Source organism: Gorilla gorilla, chromosome 16 (assembly GCF_029281585.2).
Source record: "Gorilla gorilla gorilla isolate KB3781 chromosome 16, NHGRI_mGorGor1-v2.1_pri, whole genome shotgun sequence".
Taxonomy (NCBI): Eukaryota; Metazoa; Chordata; class Mammalia; order Primates; family Hominidae; genus Gorilla; species Gorilla gorilla.
Genome location: NC_073240.2, coordinates 35,102,508 through 35,127,080, shown reverse-complemented (window position 1 = coordinate 35,127,080; position 24,573 = coordinate 35,102,508). Strand labels below are relative to the sequence as shown.

General features: G+C 38.3%; 1 protein-coding gene across 4 annotated transcripts in view; it reads left to right on the top strand.

Annotated features, from left to right (window-relative positions):
• The window catches only part of SLC12A6 (solute carrier family 12 member 6), a 107,468-nt gene that overhangs the window by 49,285 nt on the left and 33,610 nt on the right, over window positions 1-24,573 (top strand). For 3 of the 4 annotated variants that reach the window (XM_019010914.4, XM_055363243.2, XM_004055919.5), the window contains exon 2: window positions 12,807-12,851. The exons of the other annotated variant lie outside the window; for it this stretch is intronic. In XM_019010914.4, the coding sequence (XP_018866459.1) occupies window positions 12,807-12,851 (45 nt within the window). The remainder of the gene's footprint in view (window positions 1-12,806; window positions 12,852-24,573) is intronic. 4 annotated transcript variants of the gene reach the window in all.

Sequence of the window (24,573 nt, the reverse complement as noted above, 5' to 3'; positions counted from 1 at the left end):
CAAGCAATGGGGAAAGGATTCCCTATTTAATACATGGTGTTGGGAAAGCTGGCTATCCATATGCAGAAAACTGACACTGGACCCCCTTACACCTTATACAAAAATCAACTCAAGATGGATCAAAGACTTAAACATAAGACCTAGGACCATAAAAATCCTAGAAGAAAACCTGGGCAATACCATTCAGGACACAGCCACAGGCAAAGACTTCATGTCTAAAACACCAAAGCAATGGCAACAAAAGCCAACATTGACAAATGGGATCTAATTAAACTAAAGAACTTCTGCACAGCAAAAGAAACTATTATCAGAGTGAACAGGCAACCTACAGAACAGGAGAAAATTTTTGCTATCTATCCATCTGACAAAGGGCTAATATCCAAAATCTACAAAGAACTTGAACAAATTTACCAGAAAAAAGCAAACAACCCCATCAAAAAATGGGCAAAGGATATTAACAGACACTTCTCAAAAGAAGACATTTATGCAGCCAACAGACATATGAAAAAATGCTCATCATCACTGGTCATCAGAGAAATGCAAATCAAAACCACAGTGAGATACCATCTCACACCAGTTAGAATGGCAATCATTAAAAAGTCAGGAAACAACATATGCTGGAGAGGTTGTGGGAAAATAGGAATGCTTTTACACTGTTGGTGGGAGTGTAAATTAGTTCAATCATTGTGGAATAGAGTGTGGTGATTCCTCAAGGATCTAGAACTAGAAATACCATTTGACCCAGCAATCCCATTACTGGGCATATACCCAAAGGATTATAAATCATTTTATGATAAAGACACATGCGCATGTTTATTGCGGCACTATTCACAATAGGAAAGACTTGGAACCAACCCAAACGTCCATCAGTGATAGACTGGATAAAGCAAATTTGGCACATATACACCATGGAATACTATGCAGCCATAAAAAAGGATGAGTTCATGTCCTTTGCAGGGACATGGATGAAGCTGGAAACATCATTCTCAGCAAACTGTCACAAGATCAGAAAACCAAACACCACATGTTCTCACTCATAAGTGGGAGTTGAACAATGAGAACACATGGACACAGGAGGGGAACATCACACACCAGAGCCTGGGGGGTAGGGAAGGGATAACATTAGGAGAAATACCTAATGTAGATGACGGGTTGATGGGTGCAGCAAACCACCATGGCAGGTGTATACCTGTATAACAAAACTGCACATTCTGCACATGTAACCCAGAACTTAAAGTATTTAAAAAAAAAAAAAAGTACTTGCTTTGGCATTTGCTTTGCTTTGCTTCCTCATTGGCTTTTTTCAAGCAAATTGTTATAAGTAATTTCTGTAGCTGCACTAGGTGTCATCATATTTAAGCTTTATTATTTGTCCTCTTTTGAAGCATAGTATGAGCACATATCTTGTGAATTAGGAGATAAGGTTGCTGCATAATTAATGCACATAGGGAAATTTTTTATTTTTGAGACAGAGTCTCACGTTGTCTAGAATGCAGTGGCGCAATCTTGGCTCACTGCAACCTCCGCCTGCCAGGTTCAAGCGATTCTCCTGCCTCAGCCTCCCAAGCAGCTGGGGTTACAGGCACCTGTCACCACACCCAGCTAATTTTTTGTATTTTTAGTAGAGACGGGGTTTCACCATGCTGGCCAGTCTGGTCTCAAACTCCTGACCTCAAGTGATCCACCCACCTCACCCTCCCAAAGTGCTGGGATTACAGGCGTGAGCCACTGTGCCCGGGCAGGGAAATTTTAAAAATGGAAAATGGAGCTCTCCTTTTAGACTTATGAATGCTATTAATGAAGACCACAATGTATTTGCCAAAAGACTACGGAGTCAAATACAATTTTTTAAATTGTGGCTTAAAAAAATAGCATAAGGCCGGGCATGGTGGCTCACGCCTGTAATCCCAAGACTTTGGGAGGCTGAGGTGGGCAGATCACTGGAAGTGAGGAGTTTGAGGCCAGCCTGGACAATATGGTGAAACCCCATCTCTACTAAAAATACAAAAAAATTAGTTGAGCATGGTGGCACGTGCCTGTAATCACAGCTACTCGGGAGGCTGAGGCAGGAGAATTGATTGAACCCAGGAGGCGGCGGTTGCAGGGAACTTAGATTGTGCTACCACACTCCAGCCTGGGTGTCAGAGCAAGACTGTGTAAAAAGAAAAAGAAAAAAAGAGCAATAAAACTTAGCATCTTAATAATTTTTTAGTGTATAGTTCAGTAGTGTTGAGTATTTCCATTGTTGTGCAGATCTCCAGAACTTTTTCATTTTGCAAAACTGAACTTCTATACCCAATGAACAACTCTCCATTTTCCACTCCCTACCACCCACTGTTAACCACCATTCTGTTTTCTGTTTCTATTAATTTGACTCCTTTAGATAACTAATATAAGTGGAATCATATGGTATTTGCCTTTGTATGACTAGCTTATTTGATTTAGTGTATTGCTGTCAAGATTCATCCATGTTGTAGCATGTGTCTGAATTTCCTTCCTTTTTAAAGGTTGAATAATATTCCATTTTATGTATGTGTGTGTGTGTGTGTGTGTGTATACACACACACGCACATATATAGCACATTTTGTTTATTCATCCATCAGTGGGCATTTGGATTGCTTCCACCTTTTTAAATGAATTCTTTCTTACTGCCATTTGGTGGGTACATGGAGACCTCACACCTAATTTAAAAACCCATCCCACTGGTTTTCCACTACACAGGATTCCCTACTAAGCTGGCTTGGAAAAAAAAGAAAAACATCATAAGCACTGTGCCTTTAATTAGATTGCTAGCTCTCTGTCAGTCTCCAACTCAGTAAAGGGTAAATGGCATCTCTGTTCATCTAATTGCTGTGGAAATATCTTTGACTCTTTTCTTTCTCTCCCACCCTGTAGCCAATCATCAGCATGCCAATCTTGTCAGTCCCTCCTTTGAAACATACCTAGGCTAGTCAACATATCCAGCATCTGACCACTTCTCATTACCTCTAGTACTTCTGATCTGATCCATACTACCATTATCTTTTCTTGGACCACTGTAAAAGCCTTCTAACTTTTTTCTGTTTATTTGCTTGGTCCCTGCTATCTGCTCATTCCAGACTATAGCTTCATGTTAAAACAGAAATCAAAACCTTTCAATGGCTTCTTATCTCACAGTAAAAACAAAAATCCTGACTATATCCTACAAGGCCGCACATGATCTGTGATTCCTCCTCCAACATCTATATCCATCTCTTATTCCATACTCTGTCACTTTCAACTTGCTTATTCTGTCTGATAATCCGGTCTCCTTGCTGCCATTCATCAAACATGTCAATACATACCTGCTTCGCTTAACACTAACTGTTCTTCCTGCAGATATTTGTATGGTTAGATATCTTCAATTTTCTGCTCAGATGTCACATTATCTGAGAGGCCTTTCAGACTGAGTATCTAAGTGTGCACACAAACCACTCTCCCACTAGTCCTCTGTATTCTTTTACTGAGCTTTTTTGTTTGTTTTGTAGCTTGCTGTTCTTGACATAGGTTACTGGTTGGTCTTTTCTCCACTAAAATTTAAGCTCCTTGATGGCAGGGATTTTGTTACTACATTTCTAGTAACTAGAATAGTGTTTCACATGTAGAAGTTTCTCAGAAAATATTTACTGAATACATGAATGAAAGAGCTACAGATCTCAAAGTAACATGGGCCAGGCGCAGTGGCTCATGCCTGTAATTTCAGCACTTTGGGAGGCCGAGGCAGGTGGATCACAAGGTCAGGAGTTCAAGACCAGCCTGGCCAACATGGTGAAACCCTGTCTCTACTAAAAATACAAAAATTAGCTGGGCGTGGTGGGCGGGTGCCTGTAATCCCAGGTACTCGGGAGGCTGAGGCAGGAGAATTGCTTGAACCTGGGAGGCAGAGGTTGCAGTGAGCCGAGATGGCACCCGCCTAGGCAACAGAGCAGGACTCCGTCTCAAAAAAAAAAAAAAAAAAGAAAAAAAACAAAGAAAGTAATATGGACATTACCTTTGAAGACTAGCCCGTAAGCTCTCTTTCCGTAAGATATCATCAACCTGCCTCCCTCCATCAGCTTCACTACAGCCATTATCATTTCTTTCTGTGGTTTCTTCAGTAAACTTCTAACTGGTTTCCCCATTTCTGTTCTTGGTCTACCCTACAATCCATTCTCAAACTAGCAGCCTGCATTTTTAAAAAATTATGCTGGCCAGGTGTGGTGGCTCACACCTGTAATCCTCGGAGGCTGAGGCAGGAGAATCACCTGAGCCCCGGAGTTTGAGACCAAGACGAGCATAAGCAACATCCTGTCTCCATAAAAAAATCAAAAAACTGGCTGGGTGTAGTGGCACATGACTGTGATCCCAGCTACTAGGAGGCTGAGGCGGGAAGATCACTTGAGCCTGGGAGGTTGAGGCTGTAGTGAGCCATGATTGCACCACTGCACTCCAGCTTGATGTCAGCGCAAGACCCTGTTTCAAAAAAAAATGCTAACCTTTCAGTCGTTTTACGTCATTTTCAGAGTAAAATTCACACTCCTTATTATAGTGTGCTACACTACAAGATGTAGTGCCTACCTAATTTACCCTCTTTTAAAAAAAAAACACTTTGTTACTCACTATGCTTTAGCTACATTAATATTTCCTAAATATACCAAGCTGATTCCCATCTTAGGGTCTTTTCACAGCTGTTCCTCTGCCCTAATCAGTCTTTTCAGGATCCTCATATGTCTGGCTCCTTTTCATGCAAGTCTCACCTTAAGGGTTACCTCCTCAGAAAGGTCCTGACAGTCCACCCAATAAAAAATAGTCTCTCTAATCACCCTTCTTTATTTTCTTTATAACACCATAAGCTGAAATTATCTTGATTATTAATTATCTTTTCTATTTTTATTTTTTTTGAGACAGAGTTTCGCTCTTGTCACCCAGGTTGGAGTGCAATGGTGCAATCTCCGGTCACTGCAACCTCTGCCTCCTAGGTTCAAGTGATTCTCTAGCCTCAGCCTCCCAAGCAGCTGGGATTACAGGTGCCTGCCACCATGCCTGGCTGATTTTTGTATTTTTAGTTGAGATGGGGTTTCACCATGTTGGCCAGGCTGGTCTTGAACTCCTGACCTCAGGTGATCCACCTTCCTTGGCCTCCCAAAGTGCTGGGATTACAGGCGTGAGCCACAGTGCCCGGCTATTAATTTTCTTTTCTTACTGATGTTCCCATATCTGCATGACAAAAGGAACTTTTTCTTATTTACCTTCTATCCCTAGCACATGGAAAAATGACTGGGACCTATTAGTCGCTCAGATATTTAAACACAAGAATGGTGGAACAAATGAAGTTTTATAGTACCCATCTGAGGCACTTGGTAAAACTACAGAATCTCAGCCTCCTCCCATAAAATTGAGTCATTAGGGTTAGTTATGTGACCCAGAAATTTGTAGTTTAACAAATACCCCATGACTGTTGTAACCAGGCAAATTTTGAAAATACTGACTTAATGGAAATAGTGCTGAGTGAATGAATGAGTGAGTGAGTGATCATAGCTCATTGCAACCTTGAACTTCTGGGCTCTAGTATCCTCTCACTTCAGCCTCCTGAGTAGCTGAGATGACAGGCACACACCACCACACCCAGCTAATTTTATTTCTTTTTTAAGAGATGGGGTCTTGCTATGTTGCCCAGGCTGGCCTCAGGTAGTCCTCCAGCTTCAGCCTCCTGAGTAGCTAGAATTACAGACATGAAGCACTGTGCCCAGCCAGGGAGTTATCTTTTAACCTTAGTATATTGATAGGAATTAGTTCAACGTTTCCCAAAGTGTATATCATAGGACACTAATTATACAAGGTATTTGATACAAAATGAATGATCTTTTCCTATGTGTTTAGGAATGCTGAATATTATATTCTTCTTTTGGAGATTAGCTAAGCAGTCATTAGCATTTTGAAGGGTATGAGAAATTACACTTTAGAGCAGTCTACTTATCTATTAAATAGATTTGACAAGTCTACTTACAATCCCTGCCCCAAACCATTTCTTACCAAATCCCTATTAATATACTAAGGAATGTGTACTTATGCACTAAGGACTATACACTGTACATGAAGTAGAGTATGTAGTTCCTTGCTACTATCGCAGCTTATTCTGTTCATGGTTAACTGTCTACACAAGCCACTATGTAGCAGATGGTGTGGACTAAAGTACACATTTTAGCTTAATGATCTTTAGCTATTTTTTTTTTTGGCATATTTAGGCTCTATATATCTTTTTTAAACTATATTTTTATTACATTAAAAATTAAAATAAGGATTTTTGTCCTTTATGAGGTAGTGTAGAAACATAATTAACTTTTTGTATGCACTGGTTTACATTGCCATCTTATTGCTTAATTACTTTGCCTAAAATTGCCTACTATTTTTTACTTATTTATTTATTTATTTTTGAGACAGAATCTTGCTCTGTCACCAGGCTGGAGTGCAGTGGCGCGATCTTGGCTCACTGCAACCTCCGCCTCCTGAATTCAAGCTATTCTCCTGCCTCATCCTCCCAAGTAGCTGGGACTACAGGCATGCGCCATCATGCCCAGCTAATTTTTTGTATTTTAGTAGAGATGGGGTTTCACCATGTTGGCCAGGATGGTCTCAATCTCCTGACCTCGTGATCCACTCGCCTCGGCCTTCCAAAGCGCCAGGATTACAGGCGTGAGCCACTGCACCCGGCTTACTCATTTATTTAAACCTCATTAATCTCATGTTAGTTTTTCTAGGTCTATCTAGTTCATTGCTATAAATTTAGAATATATTATGTAAAGAGGATGGGCTTTTCAGATTTTGACTTAGTTCAACTTGTTTTCCCACCAAGATGAGATCCTACCCATATAGAGAGGCAGAATCTAATAAATGTGAATGTTAGAGTAATTGTCTTTGGTTCCATCTTTTTTTCAATACCTATTAAAGTATAGTGATCAGATCAGTGTAATTAGTATATCCATTGTCTCAATCATTTATCATTACTTTGTATTAGAAACATTCAATATCCTCCTCCTAGCTATTTGAGGCTAATATATTATTGTTAACCATAGTCAACCTTCAATAGTGTAGAATACTAGACTTACTCTTTTTTTATCTAGCTATACTTTTGTATCCTTTAACAAATCTCTTCCTATCCCCCTGCCCTCCGCCCATACCCATGCCCTTGTCACCCTCAAGTATCGTCTGTTCTAATTTTTACATCTATGAGATCAACTTTTTTTTTCTCTCACATATGAATGAGAACATGTGGTGTTTAGCTTTCTGTTCCTGGCTTATTTCACTTAACATAATGTCCTTCAGTTCCATCTACGTTGCTATGAATGATAGGATTTTATTCTTTTTAAGAGCTGAATAGTATTCCATTGTATATACATACCACATTTTCTTTATCCATTCATCTGTTTTTGGACACCCAGGTTGAGTCCATATCTTGGCTACTGTGAATAGTGCTGCAATAAACATGCAGTGCAGGTGTCTCTTTGATATACTAATTTTACTAATTTCCTTTGCTTTGTATAAATGCTCAGTGGTGGGATTGCTGGATCATATGGTAGTTCTAGTTGTACTTTTCTTGAGTACTCTCCATATTCTTCTCCTTAGTGGCTATACTAGTTTACATCCCCAAATTCGGTTCCATCTTTAACTATCTTAGTTTAATTCTGAGTTGGAATCGTTTCTTTTGATGATGATGACGCTTTGGTTTTTTTAAAAACTGGGAGTTAAGAAGGTTAGAAATGCCTTACGTGTTAAGACTAGTCATTTCAGTTGTTTTCCTGAAACAACTTTTGTGATATGTCTAGATAATACAGCCAGTAGCATAATAGTCTTAATTCTGATGTATATGCACTTGGTCATGCCTACTTCTTTATCTAAAGAATTGGGCAACAATTTCTGCTGTTGGTGTGTTATTTAATTATATTACTAATTCTAGATTTAATAAAGACTAAAACCTTCTAACCCTGTGTTTTAGCTACAAGATACCAGCTAGCCTTTATTTGCTTCAAATTGTCTACCAATGATGGTAAACAAAGTGATTCTCAAAGGAAATTTTGTTCAAAATAGTCTCAAAGACTATTGCTATTGGCAAACTAAGGAAAGTAATAAAGCTCTTCAGAAAAACTTGACAGAGGCAGTTTTGCAAGTGAGTACCACCCACAATCATTTCACTCTGTCTCCATTCTCCCAGGTGCATGGCAGGAAACTAAAATCTTCATTCTTACTATTTACCCAAGATAAGTTAAATATATTGAGCAAGTGCTTATTTGTAAAACTACCATATCATTACTGTTACAAGGAAATATTTTCAGTTCATTTTTCTGATTACATCTATCTGTTTTTAATAGGTATATAGTTTGTTTCTATTTTTTATTTGATCTATCATTTTGACTTATAGAGTGTCTCTGGCTTTTGATTATAACCTGATTGGATTTTGTCCTAAGAGTAGCTTTATTTATGAAGACCATCATAGGGTAAAACTAGTGACATTATTGGCACATATTTCCTATTAGAGAAAATAATCTGGTTTAAAATAAATGTCATTTTGAGTAATCTTTAGGACAACTCCCAGTCTTAGGCAAACTTGGGTGTGCCCTCACCAATGACATAGTCAGGAAAAGTGGTAAATGGGGGAGTTTAGACACAGAACAATTGAAGGGTGCTCAGACATATCTCAGCAGTGTTAGCATGATGACTGCACAATTTGGATTGCAAACCCAGAAACGCCCTTCAAGTTAAATCCACTGAACAATTGTAATTTTTACAGGCAAAACTAGTTTCATTCTAGTGGGTTCATGGGCCTATATACTCCCAGATTGACCTTTGTTTTAGTTCTTTGTTTTTTTTGTTTTGTTTTGTTTTGTTTTTTGTTTGTTTTTTTTTTGAGACGGAGTCTTGCTCTGTCGCCCAGGCTGGAGTGCAGTGGCCTGATATCCACTCACTGCAACCTCCGCCTCCCAGGTTCAAGCAATTCTCTGCCTCAGCCTCCTGAGTATCTGGGATTACAGGGGCGCATCACCACGCCCAGCTAATTTTTGTATTTTTAATAGAGATGGGGTTTCACCACGTTAGCCAGGCTGGTCCTGAACGCCTGACCTCATGATCCACCCGCCTCAGCTTCCCAAAGTGCTGGGATTACAGGTGTGAGCCACCGCTCCTAGCCTTGCTTTAGCTTTTATATATATTAATAAAAGATTTTCAGGTTCTTGGAGGTTAGTCTTCAGATTACTAAATAAGTATCAAGGATTGCCCATAATTTTTCAATTATAATAAATGAAAAATAAAAATCTAAGTTGAACTTGTAGGGAACTACACAAAAGACTTGTTTCTGGCTGGACTCAGTGGCCCATGCCTGTAATCCCAGCACTTTGGGAGGCTGAGGCAGGTGGATCACGAGGTCAGGAGTTCAAGACCAGTCTGGCCAACATGGTGAAACCCCAACTGTACTAAAAATACAAAAATTAGCCGGGCGTGGTGGTGGGCACCTATAATCCCAGCTGCTCTGGAGGATGAGGCAGAAAATTGCTTGAACCTGGAAGGTGGAGGTTGCAGTGAGCCAAGATCGCGCCACTGCACTCCAGCCTGGGCAACAGAGAAGACTCCATCTCAAAAAAAAAATAAAAAGACTTGTTTCTACTCATCTGAAGTATAGGAGGGTGTTCAAAGGAAGACTCCTGGCTTGTCTAGAGAGTATACATACGTCATGTATGCACAGCTTAGAAGGCAAGAAAGTATATTACACAATAGAGGAGTTAATTTTTTTCTTTTTTTTTTGAGATGGAGTTTCACTCTTGTTGCCCAGGCTGGAGTGCAGTGGTGTGGTCTTGGCTCACTGCAACCTCCACCTCCTGGGTTCAAGCCATCTTCCTGTCTCAGCCTCCAGAGTAGCTGAGATTACAGGTGCACGCCACCACGCCCAGCTGATTTTTTTATTTTTAGTGGAGATGGCATTTCACTATGTTGGTCAGGCTGGTCCCGAACTCCTGACCTCAGGTGATCCACCCGCCTCGGCCTCCCAAAGTGCTGCAATTACAGGCGTGAGCCGCTGCGCCCAGCTGAGCTAATTCTTTTTAAAGGAAAAGTCATTTATATTTTCCTCTCTAAAACCATACCTAGTCTGTCAGAGTTATCTGAGATGTTTTCCTATTTCTCTTCATAGGTTGTATTTCCTGGCAATTTCAAATAACTTGTTTTAGCCTATCATACCTTGTTTTAGAACAAGAAAGTTAGAATTACAGAATATTGAGAAGCAAGAACATAAGTTCTCAAAGCATCAAGACTATAACCTTTTTCTTTGGGCAGTAGTATGATGTGTCTTTAGCCACTGATTAACCCAGGCATTAGTTTTTTAGAACTATAAACATTAAAATATGAGGTTCTCAACTTTTCTGTTCCTGCACACCTGAGAGATACAAGGTATTCGTATTAGTGACTATGGCTGGGAATCAGAATCTCGAAGGAGAGGTGTTGGTATGATTTAAAGAGAAAAATAAATGATGTGATAACCCTTCCTCAGCTTTTCCTCTAGAGTCACTGGAGTAGGTTTAGATGATGACCAAGGTTCTTCTAGTTCTAAAATTCTGTTACGCTTTCTCTACTCTTCTTTTCATGCCACCTACATGCTTGTTTCTCCATAATGATAGGGCCCAATTTTCCCTAAGAGAGAGAGTGACTACAGAACTGTTATTCCTACTTTGTCTTATGTGCAAGAATATATATATATAGTGGGGGGTTGGGGGAGAGATAAGGTCTCACTGTCACCCCGGCTGGAGTGCAGTGGCATCATCATAGCTCACTGGGGCCTCTAACTCTTGGGTTCAAGGGAACCTCTTGCCTAAGCCTCCTGAGTAGCTGGGACTACAGGTGCACACGCCACTATGCCTACCTGATTTTTTAAATGTTTCGTAGAGATGCGGTCTCACTATGTTGCTCAGGCTGGTTTCAAACTCCTGGCCTTGTGATCCTCCCGCCTCAGCTCCCCAAAATACTGAGATAACAGGCAGGAGCCACTGCACCCAGCCCAGTATCCTTTATTTAGATGGGAAGTAAGATAAGTTTAAAGTAAAAACTGGGAATTCACTTGCTGGTATGTTTGGGGAAAATATTCTAGAATAGGAACATTTCAAATTTCCCTTTTTCAAAGCAAATTAAGGAAAAAAATCCCCTGAAAATAAATTGTTAAATGTTCAAATAGCATTTAAAACTTCTGTGGTAGAAATCAGATTTCTACCTTACTTCCTTAATTAAAATATATAGTGTATACTCCAATATACATCAGAAACTGGAATTTGTTAAGTATTCTGATTGTTTCTTTCTGTCTGGGATGCTTAAAGTGTTAATTAAATGATATGTAAAACGTGGACTATGGAAGACATTTGGATTTTGTCTAAAACAATAATGTGATATAAAAATATCTGAGATTTATTGTTAGACAAAATCACAGGTACTTTTATGTAATCTGTTGCATACATCATAGCTGTAGAAAATCCTTAACTTCAGTTAGAGGTTAGTGAAAATAAAGATGTGACTTTTTTTCCCATTGTTCACATAAACCCTGGTCTAAAATTATTTTTATTACCCCAGGCACATTCAAGGAAGCCAGAATCATCAGCGTCTCAAGAGATTTAGTCTTTGAGGAAAGTGGAGCTTAGTCTTTTCTGTTTTTAGCTCTTAGTGCTTTTCAAACCTTTAAAATAAGCAAGTGGTTGACTGTTAAATGATGATTGTCAATATCTCTTGCATTAGGAACTTGGCTTATTGCCACGAATTTTATTTCAGATTACTAAAGAAATTGATATTTATGAAAGCCAATTTAGTCAGTGTATCTTAAAGTCAAACTACTAGAATATATCTGCTAATAGTAATAAGTGCTTTATTTATGTCTTGACTTTGAGCTGCTATAGCCATAAGTATTTTTTGTCATTAAAATGTTCCTTCGTCATTAAAAATATAATTCATATCACAATCCTGAATCATCCTTCTACTTTATGAAACTACTGCTTGGTCAGATTTGTGTGATTATTATTTTTTTAATTTACTTTTTATTGTGGCAAAATATATACAATACAGAAGTTACCATTTTAACCATGTTTAAGTGTACAACTCAGTGGCATTAATTACATTTACAGTGTTGTACACCCATTACCACTGTCTGTTTCCAGAATTTCTCATCACCCCAAACAGAAACGCTGTACTCTTTAAGCAATAACATTCCATACCCTACTCCACCCAGCCCCTGGTAACCTCTAATCTACTTTCCATCTCCATAAATTTGCCCTTTCTCAACATTTTATATAAATTGAGTCATATAATATTTATCTTTTTGTGTCTGGTTTGTTTTCCTTAGCATAATGTTTTCAAGGTTCATCCATGTTGTCACGTGTATCAGAATTCCATTGATTTTTATAGCTGAATAATTTTCCATTGTATGTATACATTACATTTTGTTGATTCATTCATCTGTAGAAGTATACCTGGTAACCTTTTGGCTATTGTGAATTATTTTGCCATAAACTTTGTGGTAAAGTATCTGTTTGAGTCCCTGTTTTCAATTATTTTGGAAGTATAATTAGGAGTAGAATTGCTGATGGTGATTATGTTTAACTTTTTGAGCAATGTGATCATTCTTTACACTAGTTCATTCTATTTTTTATTATCTTCACATTAATATTTCATAAGTTTTTAAATTTTTTTGCTTATTTCCTTGGTTGACTTTTGTTGCTGATTTTAAAGAAATTATTTGTTTTGATCATTCATTTTTTTCTTTTCTTTTCAATTGTTTGTTTTTCAGACCTGAGTCAGAACTCCATCACAGGGGAACACAGCCAACTGTTAGGTATAGTATTACTGTGGGGATTGACTTTATCCAAAGTCACCCTTAACTCATTTATCCTAACAGACATTACTCCCTTCTCTGATTCTATTTTCTATCCCCTCCTTTTCTACTTCCCACCCAACAACTTTTTTCCTGCTGTTTCTATTCCCAACTTGCCAAGTTTTAGGAAACTACTTTTATAATTGATTACTAAGACTCAGTTAAATTAAAAAGTAATTTTGCATGGTCTATAGTTAAAAAAAAATCTAAGAACTATAATTTTTTAAAGATAATTTGGAAAAGAAGATATTATGATAGCTTTATAATATCTGACTTTGCAGGTAATTTTCCCTTTTTATTACTTTTCTTGGCCTTTTGATCACCTTTTTAATTATTGAAAGTACTTCATAAACAGTATGTCCTTAAGCAGTCCCTAGAATTTGGTGTTCCAGTTCCTTATCTATGAAACAAATTATGGAAATGAATTCACTTCCTCTGGGTACCACTTCTTTAAAGTAAGTGCATAATTTGACAAGAATTTCTCTTTTTTTTTTTTTTTGAGACAGTGTCTCGCTCTGTCACCAGGCTGGAGTGCAGTGGTGCGATCTCCACTCACTGCAAGCTCCGCCTCCCAGGTTCACGCCATTCTCCTGCCTCAGCCTCCCAAGTAGCTGGGACTACAGGCGCCCACCACCACACCCGGCTAATTTTTGTATTTTTAGTACAGACAGGGTTTCACCATGTTGGCCAGGATGGTCTCCATCTCCTGACCTCGTGATCTGCCCACCTTGGCCTCCCAAAATGCTGGGATTACAGGTGTGAGCCACTGCGCCCAGCCTTGACAGGAATTTCACAAGACCTCAGGACTGATAAATTTTCAAAGTGTAAAAAGAAACATACTCTGATGAGGCATTCAGCTCAAACAAAAGGCATATATAAAGAAAGTAAAAGTATCTCTTCTTCTTACCACCTCACTTCCACCTCTTAAAAGTACTTGCTGTTGACAGTTTCTTGGGAATTCTTCTAGAAATTTTTAATTATAAATTTTTGTATTATATATGACTATCTTTTCCTTTTTATATCAATGGTGTTATAGTAAATGGACTGTTCTATTATACAGACTGCTTCTTTTTACTTAACATTTTACCTTGGACATCTTAGTACGTAAAGTTCTGCTTCATTCCTTTGTTTGTGAAGGAAGAGTATTTCACTGTGCTCCTGCACTATAATTTTATTCAGCCAGTTTCCTACTCATGAGCATTTATTTCCAAGTGTGTTACTGTTGTAAGTTGTGTTGCAATGAATATCTTATACTTATATCCAGTATATAAGATAGATATATCAGTCTTAATGCCAGTATATTTGTAGGGTAAATTCCTAACAGTGGAATTCCTTACTCAAAAGATATGTACATGTTTAAAAAGATACATCAGCTTAAACTCTCACCAGTATGGAGTAATGCTTGACTCTCTATAATAAAAAAAAAAAACAGGTATTATTAATCTTAAAATAGTTTCTTTACAGAATAGGTGAAAATGGCATCTCTAGTTTTTTATTTATACTTCCTTCAGTGTAAGTGAGTTTAAGTAACTTTTAGTATATTATTTGGTATTTAACACTTGTGTGTCTATGTATGCTTTGATTTGAGGCTTATTTTGATCCCTGCTGAGCTTTTAGCTGTTTAAATATGTGTAAAGCAGCTATGGAAAAATAATTTATCAAAAAGTCTAAAGTAGGGAAAGTAAAAACTTCAGAGGATTAGTTGAAGAAACTGGGATACTCCTTTTTCGTTCTTTCTATATTAAAGACTTAGAATAGTCCTTGGGTTAATGAGAAGAGTTTATGAGACCATAGCCCTCATTTCTTTAGTGAGTTTATATGCTGAAACAGTACTTGACATCCTAGGCACTCAGTATATATTTGTTAAGTAAATGGTTTGACATAAATATACAAATCTGATCACCAAGGTCCTGACCGTGTGATGTTAGAGGTTTTTTGTTTTTTTGGTTTTTGGTTTTTTTGAGACAGAGTCTTGATCTGTCGCCCAGGCTGGAGTGCAGTGGCACGATCTTGGCTCACTGCAACCTCCACCTCTCAGATTCAAGCAGTTCTCTGGCCTCAGCCTCCTGAGTAGCTGGGACTACAGGCGCACGCCACAGCGCCTGGCTAATTTTTGTATTTTTAGTAGAGTCAAGGTTTCACCCTATTGGTCAGGCTGGTCTTGAACTCCTGACCTCAGGTGATCCACCCACTGTGGCCTCTCAAAGTGCTGGGATTACAGGCATGAGCCACCACTCCCGGCCACTTTTTTATACTTTTATATTGGATAGTTTCTATACATTGCTCAAAATTAGTCTTCTGTATATAAAAATTTTATATTTGGATCAGGAACGATTAAACTTTCATTGAAAAATTTTGCCAGACCGTGAAAAGAACATCTTTCCTCTAAACTATGAAAGTGTTTCTGTCCCTGATACATACATGACAGGCAGAGATGTTTGAGAATAGTTCATTATCAGGAACACATGTACAATGGAGGCAGCTTAGCTAGTGAAATGGACAGTCAAAAGTTGATACAGTTCCAGTATTACTAAGCTGGATTTTGTTCCCAGCTAACCACCTGCAGTAAAGGATACCTGGGGAACTGTAGGCAAAAATAAGTAACTTTGATTATGAAGGAAGAGTTATCTTCGTCATTATTAGCCAAAAAATTCTAATAGTATTTGCAAAGAGACCGCTTCAAACATTAATCTCATTTGGCAGCCTACAGTTGCATTCAATTTTTAGCCAACCTGAGGATTCATCCAGTCTTCTGGCCAGATTGTCAGGTATGTCCATCCTGCCAGCCTGAGTTCTCTCTCCTAGATTCATGGAGTCAGATCATATTTTCCTTTTTTCTCATGCTCTGAAGAACTATCCTCTTCTGTCTTCTGTCTTAAGTATCTTTGTTTTAGCTGTAGCCTCAAAACCTTTAAAAGTCTGGTTTAATTAAAAGAAATTCATGAGTTTGCAAAAGACTGAAAGATTTTTTTTGTTGTATTTTCTAACCATCTGATAAGTTACTCAGAAAAGGCATTATAAGGTTGAATGAAAATCTTCCGACCAGGCGCGGTGGTTCACCACGCCTGTAATTCCAGCACTTTGGGAGGCCAAAGCAAGTGGATCGCAAGGTCAGGAGTTCGAGACCAGCCTAGCCAAGATGGTGAAACCCCATGTCTACTTAAAAAAAATTGGCTGGGCATGGTGGCGGGTGCCTGTAGTCCCAGCTACTTGGGAGGCTGAGGCAGGAGAATCACTTGAACCAGGAGGTGGAGGTTGCAGTGAGCCGAGATCGCACCACTGCATTCTAGCCTGGGCAGCAGAGTGAGACTCTGTCTCAAAAAAAAAAAAAAGAAAAAGAAAGAAAAAAAATCTTCCCAGCTCTCCCTAAAAACCTTGTTTAGGATAATTTGGCCTGGTAGGTGAAAAACTGGTTCAATTGCCTTGCCTGCTTAATTGAATTTGTAATAACATCTTTCAGACCTTTGCTGTTGAATTGGATATATAAAAGCCCTTTCGAGTCCTTCTAAATGTTTTTACTGTCAACAGGGCACAGTTATTTTAATGTATCTACTGTTCCCACTGACTCATCAGGTCTCTTGCAAAACTCAGGGTCAGGCTGAGGAGATATACGGGAGGGTGAAACTGCTGTTGTAATAATCAAGCTGTACACCTGTGATTTATGAACTTTTCCGTGTGTGTGTGTGTGTGTGTGTGTGTGTGTGTAGCTTTCCACTTAAAAAATTTTTAGAAAGCTAGCAAGCAAACAAGCCATGGGTCCTGGCATTATTAAAAGTTTTATCAGGCATCCAAGGAAAAATAATTCGAGTCTTCTGCAGTCAGTCTCTCATAAGGAATAGAAAACCAAGTAACCACTACCTCAGTTTTGAGGCTTTTGCAACCTTGATAACCAAAACTTAAGAATGGCAATATGAGATTAAAAAAAAAAAAAAGTATAGGCCAACCTTACTTAGGAACATATCTACAATCCTGAACGAAATATTTGCAATCTGAATCGGGCAACATATTTTTTTAAATTATCCCCATCATCAAGTTGAGTTTCTGCTAGAAATCCATGGTTGGTTTAATACTGAAAGTTAATTTATATAATTCACTATGTTAACAAATTAAAAGAAAAATACTGTATAATAATCTTAATAGAGGTTGAAAAAGCATTTGATTTGAAACATACCTGATATGGTTTGGCTGTGTCTCCCCCCACTCATCTTGACTTGTAATTCCCATAATCCTCATGTTTTGTGGGAGGTAACTGAATCATGGGGGCGGTTTCCTCTATGTTCTTATGATTGTGAGTGAGTCTCATGAGATCTGATGGTTTTATAAGCATCCCGCATTTCCCCTCCTTGCACTCATTCTCTCTCCTGCTGCCCTGTGAAGAGGGGCCTTCCACCATGATTATAAGTTTCCTGAGGCTTCCCTAGCCGTGCTGAACTTGGAGTCAATTAAACCTCTTTTCTCTCTCTCTTTGTTTTTGTTTTTGTTTTTTGTTTTTTGTTTTGTTTTGTTTTGTTTTTTGAGATAGAATCTTGCTCTGTCACCCAGGCTGGAGTACAGTGGCATGATCTTGGCTTACTGCAACCTCCGTCTCCCAGGTTCAAGTGATTCTCCTTCCTCAGCCTCCCAAGTGGCTGGGATTACAGGCACCCACCATCACACCTGGCTAATTTTTGTATTTTCAGTGGAGACGGGGTTTCACCATGTTGGCCAGTCTAGTCTCAAACTCCGAGCCTCAAGTGATCCACCTGTCTCGTCCTCCCAAAGTGCTGGGATTAGAAGTGTGAGCCATTGTGCTCAGCCAAACCTCTTTTCTTTATAAATTACCCAGTCTCGGGTATTTCTTCCTAGCAGCATGAGGAAGGGCTAATACAGTAAAAACCCAATATTTAAGTTTATGAGTTCATAATGATAATTTAAAAAACGAGCCAGGCACAATGGCACACGCCTGTAGTCCCAGCACTTTAGGAGGCTGAGGAGGGAGGTAGGAGGATTACTTGAGGCCAGGGGTTCAAGATCAGACTGGGCAACATTGCAAGAACCCATCTCTACAAAAAAGCAAAAAATAATTAGCCTGGCATGGTGGCACACACCTGTAGTCCTAGCTACTCTGGAGGCTACAGTAAGCTGTGATGGTGCCACTGTACTCTGCAACAGAGTGATACCCTGTCTCTAAAACAAAACAAAACCCACAACTAACTGGTCACCATTGGAGTATTTAGTGAACCAATTATTCTGAGAACTGGTCAGTAAAGGGAAAGAATTATTCGTCCTGTTTTTAACTGAACCACTTGGTAATCAAATAGTAGATTAAAGGAAATGTCTCTTTTTATAGAGGTATTCCAGCTAATAAATGAAGGAACAATAATAGAATGAGAATATTACCATTTGGCGACCTCTCATAAATTAATGGAGCTAGGCATTACTCATCAACAATTGCTAATATCTCAAAAGGAAAGACAACCAGATGACAATGACATGTACCTCCTGGAAGTTCATAATACCACTGTGAAGTGGTTTTCCTACCCTCCTAGAAGTACTGAATGTGATTAAGCTTTTAGATTCAACTACCAATTTATAGGAATTACAAAAAAAAGAACATGTTAAACAGCATCACATGGATGCCATCATCAAAACCCAGACCATCAGAAACTCTCCAGGACAAATGACATGGTTTCCTTAACACATCAATGGCAAAACAAAGTATAAAATCAAAAACATATAGCATTTGGGATAACCTTTCAGATTCACATAGTCACATAGTACAAACCCAAACCTGTGCCAAGGGAAATTAGGTACACTTACTGCTCTCTTGCCTAACTCAGACTAGCAAAGGCCATTTGACAGGATCAGGAAGCTAAAGGAGTAACTTGAGATTTATCTAGGGCCCAAATTATAGTATAAGTGGTAATTGACAAATGCAACATTATAGAAGTAATAACATCACAACAATAAAGTGTTTATATAAAGAGTAAGACCTTTGGTATACCTTTTTTCTGTTTACAAAAAAAAAAGTATGCCATGAAAAACAGAAATCTGAAATATTAAGTAGAATTATCCTATCAGTTTTCATTTGAATTATGCAGTGAAACACCAGTAAGTTTCCCAAAAATGTCAGCATTATTTAGATAGTAAAATGAGAAAAAAGAAACATAATAGTGTCTGGGCGCGGTGGCTCACACCTGTAATCCCAGCGGTTTGGGAGGCTGAGGTGGGTGGATCACCTGAGGTCAGGAGTTCAAGACCAGCCTGGCCAACATGGCAAAACCCCGTGTCTACTAAAAATACAAAAAATTAGCCAGGCATGGTGGCAGGTGCCTATAATTCCAGCTACTCAGGAGGCTGAGGTAGGAGAATTGCTTGAACCCTGGAGGCGGAGGTCGCAGTGTGCTGAGATTGTGCCACTGCACTGCAGACTGGGCGACAGAGCAAGACTCCGTCTCAAAAAAAAAAAAAAAAAAGAAACATAATAGTAATCTGACAGGTGATGTAATGCAAACCATTACTGAGGCCAGTCTCAGTGGGGATCCTTCAAAGGAGTCATTTTAGGATTCTGAATAATCCTAAAAGAGCCCTGGAATATGGATTTGGTTCTTAGTTCCTGCAGAGTAAAGATTATTTGCTACTCAGAAACTAGAAGTTCCATTCCATCTGGTGTTTCTTGGGGTCACAACAGTGACCTAAACTTTTGAAGGCTGAACTCTAAAGCAGCATGGTTTCCCACCAAGATATTCAAGCCAAAAATTAATCCTTGCCTTTCAATATAATCACTTCTAATTTCATGCCTTTTGGTATAACCACACTTGATGAATGCTTCATTTCTTGCCTTGGAAAGCTTTGACCTTTCATGACTGTCCACAAGCCATGATTGACCAGGAACTCTTTGGGAGCCTCCCATTGCACAACACTACCACAAGTAGACCATGAGTAGGACATTATTGGTTGGAGGCATCATTGGTCTCATAAAATGTAGACAAAAATCTCCAGGGATATTATTCTACCTTTCTAAAAAAAGTAAGCAAGCAAATGGAAGGTGGGCCAGAAACAGCCAGGATCCAGACTGTCTGATGATAAGAAGACAAGGGGAGCCAGAGCTGCTAGGAGGTGGCTTGGACAGCAGGTAGCAGAATGGGACAGGATTATCTCATGCCAGATTTTTGTAACAGCATCATTGTAAGGTTATTGAATAGCAGAGAGGTAGTATGTTGAACTCTTACTTCCATAACCCTCAAGAGAAATGACATGGTCCTGAGTCTGGGATACAAAATTCTATTAAATGTTTAAATCAGTAGAGGATGCAGTTAGGAAGATGAGCAAACTCCTCAGGAATAAAAGACTGTTTAAAGAGAAGGAAAATAAATGGAAATTCTAGAAAAGAAAAAAAATATATAATGATATAAAAAAGAAATTAAACAGTAGCTTAGTAGTAGGTAAACAGCGTAAACAAAAAGAACTACACCTAGATACATCTTAATGAAACTGCAGAAAATCTAAGAAAAGATCTTGAAAGCAGCCAGAGAGAAAGGACAGTTCATCAAAGGAACAACAGAATGACAGAAGAATTCTCAGTACCAAAACACAGTTACAAACACAAGCCAGAAAACACAAATAAGTGTACACAAAAATTTTGTAGAGACAAGGTCTCACAATGTTGCTCATGCTAGTCTCAAACTCCTGCCCTCAAGCAGTCCTCCTGCCGTGGCCTCCCAAAGTGCTGGGATTGTACAGGAGAGGGCTGCTGCGCCCAGCCTGGAGACATCTCTGACAGTCACTACTGGAGGTGCTACTGGCATCTAATGAGTAGAGGCCAGGGATGCTCTTCAGTATTCTACAGTACACAGGACAGTCCCTCACAATAATTATTTGCTCCAAAATTCCATAGTGCTGAGTTTGAGAAACCTAAAGGAATTCTAAGGAATATATCTCAAGAAAGAATAAAATGATCCTAGAAGACTAGTAGTCTGAAATGTAAGAAAGAGTAGTGAATAAATGAACTAGTAAACTTGTACATCGACTCAAATCAGTGTTGTCTCAATAAAACAACTCTAATATCTTATTTATGGAGTTTTTTTTTTTTTTAAAAGAGACTACTGGGAACGTTGGACAACAATATTAGGTAAGTCAGGAGGAGAAAGTTGGAATTGAAGTATTAGAAAGTCTTTGTGTTGTTCAGGAGGATGTCAAGCAATTGTTTTTAACAATTTAAGTAAGATATATAATAAAATTTCAAGGGTAATTGCTGCAAGAACAGAAATAGAGGATGGAAACTAGAGGGGAAGATGTCATTAAGGAAAAACAAACCAGAAAATCCAAAGAGTGGGAGAGATAGAGACAGAGGATGAGAATGAGTCATAGAGAAAAAACAAATAAAAAGATGTTAGAACCCTGTCTAAATATATTAATCACTAAGGTTGATGGACTAAACTTGGCAGTTGAAAAGACAGAGATTGTCAGACTTTTAAAAATCCAACCCAAACAAATGATAAACTTGTGTTGTTTAAAATGCCAATACATTTGGAGGTAATTTGTTGAGCAAAATAATAATAATAACTAAACAATAGATGTATGTCTAAAATTGTTGTGCCAGCCAGGCCCGGTGGCTCACACCTGTAATCCCAGCACTTTGGGAGGTTGAGGCAGGCTGATGGCTTGAGTCTAGGAATACGAGGCAACATGGCAAAACCTCATCTCTACAAAAAATCCAAAAATTAGCTCTTCGTGGTGGCATAAGCCTGTAGTCCTAGCTACTTGGGAGGCTGAGGTGGGAGGATCTCTTGGGCCCAGGAGACTGAGGCTGCAGTGAGCCGTGATCGCACCACTGTACTCCAGCCTGGGCGTAAGAGTGAGACCCTGTCTCAAAAAATAATAATAATGATAAATAAAATTGTCATGCCTTCTTGGTGGATTAAACCTTTTGTTATTATGTGGTTACCTTCTAATTCCTAATAAAATGTTTCTCATAAATTTATCTGATACTAATAAAATTATATCAGCTTTCTTTTGGTTAGTATTTGCCTGATATATCTCTTTCCTTAATGTTTTCTTAATGTTCAGCTTTTGTATGTCCTTATATCTCTTATAAATAGTATATGTCTAGATTTTATTGTTTAAACCAGTCTGTCAATCTTTGTCTTAGTCTATTTACATTACTGGTATTATTGATATGCTTGGACCATTGTGCCATCCTAAATTATTTGTCCCACTTTTTCTGCTTCTTTATAATCTCTTCTTAAAAAAAAAAAAAGCTATCTGTATTACCCCTGCTTCCCAAATGAACTATTAGCACACTCTCACATTACTCTCTCCTTTGGAAAATCTATCCATTAACTAACTTACATGGTCTGGCTCCTTTCTGTCTTTCTAAATATGCTCTCCTTTCCTCACTGTCCTTCAGCTATATTGTCCTTTCTGCTTTATGAATTCACTAGAATTGGTTCTGCTTTAGGATCTTTTAAAATTGCTATATTCCCTCTGCCTGAAATGTAGGCTTTTACTTACTATCCTATAACAGGAGTGTGCTGCAGCCAGCTTATACCAGCTCACAAGAGCCAGTTAATGCAAATCTCTTCCCAAAACCAGGTTCATTGTCTTCACATTAGTAGTTTGAAAATGGCCATGTGTGAGTATTTATACCACAGAAATTGTCAAGTACTGTAAGTCGGGTTTGTTTTAATTCTTTAGAGGCTGTTATCAGCACACCAGTGATCTTACATGAAGTCGTCATTCCCCTCCCTAGTCACAGTCTCTCCCAGTACCTATTTGATTTTCTTCCTTGAACTTATCACTTCTTGAAATTCTTTTTAGGTTTTTTTGTTTTTATTTTGTCTTTTTTTTTTTTTTTTAATTGCTGTTGTTGTTTTTACTTACTTTCTGTCTTCTGTAACTTCAGTATATGCACAGTGAAGGCAGGGTCTTTAACTGCCATGTCCACTGCTATACCCCTAGGACCCAGAACAGTATCCAGTACATCCTAGGAATTTAATAAATATTAGTTGAATAAATGAATTACTCAGAAGTGGTGATAATTTTAAGCTATACTCTTTTTTTTTTTTTTTTGAGACGGAGTCTCGCTCTGTCGCCCAGGCTGGAGTGCAGTGGCACCGTCTCGGCTCACTGCAAGCTCCGCCTCCTGGGTTCATGCCATTCTCCTGCCTCAGCCTCCCAAGTAGCTGGGACTACAGGCGGCCGCCACCACACCCGGCTAATTTTTTGTATTTTTTAGTAGAGACAGGGTTTCACCGTGTTAACCAGGATGGTCTCGATCTCCCGACCTCGTGATTCGCCCGCCTCGGCCTCCTAAAGTGTTGAGATTACAGGCATGAGCCACTGCACCCAGCCTAAGCTATACTCTTTAGAATTTTCTGGAGCCATTAAGAAGAGGAAAAGAATTACATTTTTCTTTTTATAACTTTTTGTTACTGAAAATATCAAAGGTACAGAAAAGTAGAATAGCATAATGAACTTTTATGAATGCATCACCCAGCTTCATCAGTGTTACAAATCTGTTTTCAAGACCCTACCTAATTTTTCCCTAAACTGTTTTAAAGAAAATTCCAGACATCATATGATTTTACTTGCCCTTTTTAAAAAAAAAAGCGATATATTTTCTCATTTTTTGTTTTAAAAATGCCTTTTTACCTTTGATGTGTTGAGTCAGGATCCTAACAATGTTCATTTGCAATTAGTTGATATGTCTTTTAAGTCTCTTTTATCTATAAAAGTTCACCTTTTAAGTTTATGCCATTTATTTGCTGAAGAAGTCAGATCATCTTGTAAAATTTCTCACATTCTGAATTTGGTGATTAGATCCTTCTAATGTTTAACATGTTCCTCCTTTGTGTTTTCTTTGAACTGATAGTTAGATTTCGAGGCTTGATTAGATTCAATTTCCATTCTTTTGGAAAGAATACATCATAGCTTGTACAGTGTATTTTTCATTGTATTACAGGAGATTGTGTTGTCATACCTTCAGAGATGTTAAAGCTGATAAGCAGGCTCCAGATCAGCCTGATCCATCCATTGTAAAGTTTTGCCTCAGCCTTTCACCTGATGGTTTTAACAACCATTGATTATCGTTGCCTAAATCTGTTATTTCATTAGTGATTTTTTCTGTCATTCCATGTATCATTAATTAGCTGGAATGCTTCTTTAAGGAAAAAATTTTCTTTTAATTATTGGTTACCCTGAAATACAGTTGGCACAAGAAAGGCAAGATGATTGCTTACTTCTTTCCATTTATTTTTTTCTATTTATTAATGTCATTTTTCAGAGTCATGTGTTGTTTCCTTAACCCCGCAAAGGTGACTAATTTTTCAGAATATCATTTTGAGTATTTCATAAATTTGCATTTCAATCCATCACATTATTTATTTTTAATGTTTGTATTATTCCATTTTGGGGCATTGGGAACCCCTTCAGTTTGGCTCTGTGCCCTTTGATGTGACCCAGTAATTTTGGTAGTTTATTGACTGTTTCTCAAGCCCATCCTTATACATTTAAGCTTATAGGGTTTTTAATTCTTTAATTTTTATATTGGTATTTATTTCCCCAGTATTGAAAATCTTAGCTTTTAATAGCATTTATGTTTTTTTTTCTCTTCTCTCCTTCCAGACTCTGTAATTATAATAATGAAACATAATAATGAAACAAAGTTAAGGAAGTGCTCAAATAAAACAAAGTTTGCTGTCTT